Source organism: Terrapene carolina, unplaced genomic scaffold (genome assembly GCF_002925995.2).
Source record: "Terrapene carolina triunguis isolate 2854851 unplaced genomic scaffold, T_m_triunguis-2.0 Scaffold833, whole genome shotgun sequence".
Taxonomy (NCBI): domain Eukaryota; kingdom Metazoa; phylum Chordata; order Testudines; family Emydidae; genus Terrapene; species Terrapene triunguis.
In genome coordinates, this window is record NW_020665184.1 from 2,122,449 (window position 1) to 2,129,563 (window position 7,115).

Genomic DNA, 7,115 nt, shown 5'->3' on the forward strand with positions numbered 1-7,115 from the left:
GAGCTGGGATCTGGTCCTGCAGAGCTCCTTTAGCCTCTTGGGGGGAGGGGATCTGGTCCTGCAAATAAGCCTTTGTCTCTGCTCCTTCCCCCATCCCTGCAGCCCGGGGATGCTCCGCCCCGGGGGACACCTGACGCTCCTGTTCCCTAGCAGGCTCCTGCCACATAGGGCCTCTCCCCTGGGTGGGTCCCAGCTCCTCCGGCCTCTCTGGTTCTGCTGCCCTGCGCTGAGCCCTCTGGGCAGCCTCTGCCTCCTCCATTCCTGTGGCTCCCCTGGCAGGCTCAGCCGAGATCTCCCCCTCTTCCATGACCCCGAGCGGTTCCTCCAGCTCCCCGTCCGGCTCGGGCCTCGGGGAATCGAGGCAGCAGTTCTCATCCGGCAGGGCCTGCGCCTCCCGCTCCTGCACCCCGGATTCCCCCTCCGGCCCCTCTCTGCTCCCTTCCCCTGCCACGCTCTCCTCCATCCCGCTGTCCAGGGCGTCACTCACAAGGGCAGGCGGGCTCTGCGGCTCCCGCTCGGTCCTTCCGTCCCAAGTCTCCTCCAACCCGTTCTCTCCCCGGGGAGCTTCCCCCTCCGTCTCCGGGGACGTTCGCCCAATGGCGTCCATGCTGCCCACTTCCTGGCCCAGGTGGTTTCTAATGATCATCTCCACCTTGCCCACACCCAGCTTCTCCGGCTGCTTAGCGGACGCCCCCGCCCCGTCATCCTGAGTTCCCGGAGCAGCAGAGCTGGCTTCAGTCTTGCCCTCCCCAGGGCCAACACCCTCCACGCCGAAGGGACCTTGAAGGCAAAAGAGAACATGGGTCAGCCCCTTGGATCTCTCCCCATGGCCCCAGGGGGAGGGGGACCTGTCCCAAGGTGGCTGAGGAGATACTGGTCTCTAGGCAACAGCATCACCTGGGGGATCCTTCAGACCGGTCCCCAAGCAGGAGGCCCCCTGCTGGAGGTGGTCATTACTGCAGGGGTCAGTGGGCTTTGCCCCTTCGCCTCCCTGCATTACAGAGCGCTTCACAGACCTCTCTGGACTGAGCCGCCCCACGCAGGGCACAGGGGGAGATCGGTCCCATGTGACTGGTGGGGAAACTGAGGCACAAACAGGGAGGTGACTTGTCAGCACAGAGGAGCTGGACCTGCTTCCTGTGACATAGGGTACAGCTGTGCCCAATTGGGCCAGTCAAGGGGGCGGGGCAGCAGCTGGGGCTATAAGGGATCCAGGAGAATCAGAGAGGGAAGAGATCCTGGCAGGAGGATGTAAAGGGCCCTGGGGGAAGGCTGAAGGTACCAGAGGAGTTTGGCAGGCTGAAGGCCGGAGTTGCCTACTGTTTTCTGAACCGGAGCCGAGGGCCAGGGGAATAGCGGGAGGATGTCTCTGAGAGGAAGTGATGGAGGCTCCCCAGCTGAGCATGCCCTCCCAGTGGGGGGAAGGGGGTCCACTGGGAAGTGTGGGGCTGGGAGGCCGGACCTGGCAGAAGGCCAGGAGAGGACTGAAGGTGAACCCAAGTGTGGTGAAAGCCGCCGGAGTGTGGTATGTGCTACACTGATGGACCAGATGTCGTGGGATTTTAAGGGCTCCGTGCTCTAGATCTGGGGGTTATAAACTGACTCTTTGGGGGACTCTGGTAAGGGGTTTTTTGTAACATCCTGGCCCCAAAGAGGGGTAGCGGAGAGCCAACCGTGGTGTCCTTAGGGGCCCTTTGCGGAATGGTTCACTAGTAGAATGGCCCAAGGCCACCTGGGGAAGTTGTGGCAGGGTCAGGAAAGTAACCCGAGGATACTGGTTCCCAGTACCCTCATCTCCCCATTGCGCCAACCTTCCATCCCCCAGCTGAGATCAGAACCCAGGAGTCCTGGCTCCTAGCCCCCTGCTCTAACCACTAGACCCTACTCCCTTCCCAGAGCCGGGATAGAACCCAGGAGTCCTGGCCCCCCTGCTCTAACCACTAGACCCTCCTCCCTTCCCAGAGCCGGGATAGAACCCAGGAGTCCTGGCTCCCCTGCTCTAACCACTAGACCCTCCTCCCTTCCCAGAGCCAGGATAGAACCCAAGAGTCCTGGCCCCCAGCCCCCTGCTCTAACCACTTCCCATGCAGGAATCCCCAGGCTGAGATTTGGCCCCGGCTGCCCTGTAGTACTGGCCTAGCTCCCGGACCAGGGCTCTGGGAGCGATGGTGCTCCGCCCCGTCCGAACGCTCACCTGCTCTCGACACATCCCCATTCTCCAGGGTCTCCCGGGCTGCTGCTCGCATGGCCCTCTTGGGGGGCACTGGAGCCAGGCGGAGGGCAGGTTCAGTCTCGCAGCCACAACCCCCCCCACCTGGGTTTGGTTGGAAGAGAAAGGAGGCCGGGTCAATCACCGAGACAGGCTCTCCTGCACCCTCCCTCTTCTGCCCTGCCCCAGAGGGACCCCCTATGGGGAGAGGAGCCCCCCTGCCCCATCGATATTACATTGGGACGCCCCCTCCCCAGTCGCCAGCCTTCATGCTCCATGGGCAGCCCTGGGACAAGCCCGCAGAGCAGGGGCCGTTCCCCTCTCTTGCCCACGTGGTCAGCTTCCGGGCATGCAGGCTTTCCCCAACCGGCTACTCCCCCAGGCCCCCACGACCTGAGCTGCGGGGTCCCGCTCCCTCCCCACACGCTGCGGCACCATCCCATCGCCAGCTCATGTCCTGCGGCTGACATCAACCCCCCCCCCCCCCTTCCCTGAGCCTCGACCCCCTTGGGCCCCCCCGAGCCTCAGGAAGGAACCTAGCCATGACCCCCTGGGGAAACCAGCCCCGGCCGCTTTCCCAGCCAACAGGGAACAACTCACCTGTCGAAGCAGAGCCAGCCCCACGGGCCTGAAAGAGAGACACGGGCGCCTTAGGTGGTGGGGGTGACAGCTTGGGGAGGGGACTGGGGACAATGTATTGGCCCAGAATGGCTCCGGCCTCCTGTTTGCCAGGGGTCAGTTTTGCCTCATCTGAGGTTGTTTTTGCAGCCCAAGAAGGAAGCAATCGAAGCCCAAAAGGAAACATAAGGAGAACCCAGGAGTCCCTGAAAAGAGGCCAGAGGCTCAGACACAGGCCTGGGGGAAGAATTTAGGCAATAAACCATAGAGACGAGACAACCCCAGGCGGGGAAAGGGATAGAACAGGAGCCGCTCAGCAGGGGCGGACTGGGGAGGCTGAAAGCCCCCCCAACTTAGCCGGCCAGTGGCCTGACCAGGGGTAATTACAATAGGTGGCAGGGCCCTGTCTGGTCAGTGGCCAGAATGTTTTGCATGTCAGGGCACAAGCAGTATTGTGTTTTTAGCCGCCAGGTTCAATGAAATGGCACCAAGCCAGGCCAGGGGGCAGAGGGGTCTGACTCCCCCTTGGGTAGCAGGGGAGGGCTGGGTGGGGGTTAGGAGACTCTATCCCCCGCAGGCAGCGCGTTCACCGCCGGGCTGTGCTGTCTGCATAACCACAGAGGGACCCCACTAGATCTTCAGGAGGACTGAGCCTGTCTCATCCCCTGCTGCCTTCTTACCCGCCCCATGTGCCCACCCAGGAGTTAATCGTTGGGAGCACGCAGAGGGGGGCTCCCCCTGGCTTGGGTATGGCGTGCAGCCCCCTGCCCCACAGCTCCCCCTCTTCCTGGGCTGTTGCAGCATGCGCTCCCCCCCTCCTCCTGCTCCCGCAGGGCCCCACCTGCCCCACTGCATTACCTCACAGGTGCCCCCTGCTGGCTGCTTAGCATCTTCCAAGGCCTCGTGCGGCCTGCCGTGATGCTCCGGGTTATCCAGCTGCTGCATCTGGGACTGGAGGCTGCAGAGAGAGGGAGAGAAAAGCTCCCAGGCTGGGTCCCTTTCCATGGGGACTGGGGCCGACCCTGCTCCCCGGCCACAACCAGGCTCCCAGGCAGGAAAGCAGAGAAGCTGAGCTCAGTTCGGCCATGTAGAATTTTGCTCTGGCCCCTGCTTGTTGGGGGTAAAAACCCCATTGGCCTCTTATAATGTCCCAGGAGCAAAAACTAAAGTACAGGCCCCTGCAAGTCAGGACACCTGGGTTCTATCCCTGGCAAGATGTTTCCCTTCATCGTGTCTCAGTTTCCCCTCCCATCCTTTATGTATTTAGCCTGTGAGCTCTCTGGAGCAAGGACTGTCCCTCACTATGTCTGGGCAGCACCTGATGCAAGGGAACCCTGATCAAAAGGGAAATCGCCTTTATTTGGGAGCAGTATAGGGGCTAAGCCACATAGGTGAACAGTTCCCGATTCCATGTGCCAGACTAAAGGGGTGTCTCCCTAACTAGCATGTGCGTTCACACGCACACACCCCTGCCAGTTTATTCCCATGTGCACGCCAGTTTCATTGGCTTTTCTAACCCGGCTGGTTGAAATGGCGGGTTCTCTATAAATGGGCACATTGACATTAGATCACGTTGTCAATATCCTTCTTGTTTGTTACGTGTTCACATGCACAGGCAGCACGGTCCAGGGGTTGGAGCAAGGGGGACTGGGAGTCAGGTCTCCTGGGTGCCCTATCTCTGGTTTTGAGAAGCAGCGAAATCTCTGGCTAGGATTAGGTGTATTACGGGAAAGCCTAGGTGCCCCAGCACTGTGGTAGGTGCTGTAATGAGCGTCTGATCTATGTCTGGGGCAAGAGACACCAGCTGGTTACAGACAGGCAGGCAGCCCAAGGAAACGAGCCCAGCTCAGCTCAGCCCTTCTCGGGTTGGTTGCAGGCCTCCCGGCAAAGGGGAGGGATTTGCAGGTGGATAATGAGGCGCTTCTAGGGGGTTACAGGGAGCTGCTCCCAAGCAGGGAGAAAGCACCGCGGGGCTGGTTTGCAAAGGGTCCAGGTGGGCGCTGGAGACGGGAGTTGGCAGCTCAATGAGAGACAATTGGTCCGGCGGGGAGAGGCCGGGAAAGAGACGACAAGCACGATGGAGAAGGGGGAGCCGGGGGAGGGACGCCCTGGTCCGAGCGACTGTAAACCTAGAGGCTAGAGCGGGGGGACTGGGAGTCAGGATTCCTGGGTTCCATTCCCAGCTCTGCTCCTGCCTCACCCTGTGGCCCTGGGCAAGTCACTGCCCTGCTCTGTGCCTCAGTTTCCCCCTGCCCTGGCGAAGCGCTGTGAGATTGCTGGGTGAAAGCAGCTCTGATTGGGCAGAGATATCTCAAAGGCCCCTTTAGATGGATGGACCCCAGGGCAGGGGGTCCCCCCATGCACAGGGATAAAAAGTTCCAGGGTTTAATGAACCTTCCAAATTCAACGCGTGCGACTTGCTCAGCTGTGGCTCGTCTTGCCCGTTGTTCTGAGCGGTGATTTAATCCTGCGGAGTGCTGCTTGCTCGGCATTCAGTCACCTCCCCGCCCCGTGTCCTCCTTTTGATTCCCTCAGCTCTTGGTCTGAAACCACAGAAGCTGTAGCGAAGGCAGTTTGTCTGCTTTGTAAATGTCAGATTCCTTTGCTGTGTTTTACTTGCATGCTTCTTCCGGTCCAGGCAGGGGAGGGGGTGAAGTACGGAGGGCTCATGTCCCCCACCAAAAGTTTGGGCGGCCAGTCCCCAATTCCAAATCTGGCTGCTTCCACCTTGCTTCCCTAAAATCCCCATCAGATCTTCCTTCCTGTCCCGAACGGCTGTGTGGCTGTTAAACAGCTGCACGCCTCACCCCAGAGATGGCTGCATTTCAGCATCCAGCGAGCAATCCCCAGGCAGTTTGCTGGGTGGGAGTTAATCAGCAGCCCTGCCCTGCCCTGCCCTGCGAGGTGGCTGTAGCTCAAGGCTGAATGAGTAATTCCCCAGTGCTGCATTGCTGTGTGGCCGTTAAAGAGCTGCCAAGCCCCGCCCCAGAGGTGGCTGCATTTCAGTGCTGGGTGAAGCATGTAAAATGCTTTGTGATCCCTCCTGGGGAAGAGGCCCGCTGCAGATCTCCCCTGCGACGTACCCACTGCCCTCTTCTTACCTGGACAGATCCTGCTCTAGCTCCTGAATGCGGGACTGTGTCTGCCATAGTGGGGAGGTGGGGTTGTTCTCGGGGGGCAGACACGACCCCTCCATCAGCCACCGGTCTCGCAGGGACTTCCTCTGGGGGGGGGTGGAAGAGAGCAGAGCATCCTCTATCAGCCTGCCCCTCCCCCCATGCCCTGGATCGAGGCCACATGTACCCACGTGCCCCCCCAGCGCCATACAGCCATGCACCCATGCTGTCACGCAGTCACATGGACATCGACACGCCCCATGTGTTCTATTACAGCTCCTCACCCCCCAGCACACGTCTCCTTGCCATTGCTCCTGCTCCATGCACACGTGTGTCCAAGTATAGCATCCATACATGTACACGGGGACATACAGACACGCACACACCGACTACCCCAGTGACCCTGCTGCTACTCATGCGTCGTGCACAATGCTAGACCAGGGATGCACACATGTGCACAGGCATGGACATACAAATGCACATGCACACATGTAGACAGCCACAGCCACACACACGTGTACACACACCTGCACTGCACCCACACACATGATCCAGTTCAGTGGCCTGTGGCACTTCAGCACCTGGCAGGTGGCTCCACCTGCCCCAGGAGCCAGGAAGCAGGTGGCCTCTGACTGGTAATAGGATCTGTGCCGTGGGTGGACCCCAGGACAGGAAAAGTGGGGTGGTGGGAGTTGCTTCCCCACCTTGAGCAAAATGCACATCCCCCCACCCCCAGCTCACATCAGTGCCAAGGGGTTTGCCATGTGCTGCACAGAGCAGGGCTCAGGTAGCCACCACCCTATGGGGGGGGGGGTCCCTGTGCAGGAACCTGTCACCCCCCATATCCCCCAGCAGCCAGCACCCCACACTGGCAAGCAATCCCTGCCCCCACAACTCCCAAGGCAGCCAGGGACCTTGGCACCCCTTTGCTGGGCTGACCCCCAGCAGACCCCACCCCCCCAGAAGACCACACCCCCAACCACAAGGTCCCCTAACACCCCCCCAGATGCCACCCACATCCCTTCACATCCCAGAAGACCACACCCCCCAGCTCCCCTAACCCCCCCACCCTCCACAGACCCCCCCATGTCCCCTAACTCCCCCCCAGACACCACCCACATCCTTTCACATCCCAGAAGACCACACCCCCAAGCTCCCCTAACCCCCCCCCC

General features: G+C 60.8%; 1 protein-coding gene across 1 annotated transcript in view; it reads right to left on the reverse strand.

Moving 5' to 3' along the window:
* PALM3 (paralemmin 3) overlaps positions 1 to 7,115 on the reverse strand; it is a 14,643-nt gene that overhangs the window by 852 nt on the left and 6,676 nt on the right. Inside the window, exons 4-8 of the mRNA XM_029913704.1 lie at positions 5,929 to 6,050; positions 3,686 to 3,785; positions 2,810 to 2,837; positions 2,195 to 2,314; positions 5 to 780 (exon numbers count right to left, since the gene is read on the reverse strand). Of these exons, the coding sequence (XP_029769564.1) occupies positions 5 to 780; positions 2,195 to 2,314; positions 2,810 to 2,837; positions 3,686 to 3,785; positions 5,929 to 6,050 (1,146 nt within the window). The remainder of the gene's footprint in view (positions 1 to 4; positions 781 to 2,194; positions 2,315 to 2,809; positions 2,838 to 3,685; positions 3,786 to 5,928; positions 6,051 to 7,115) is intronic.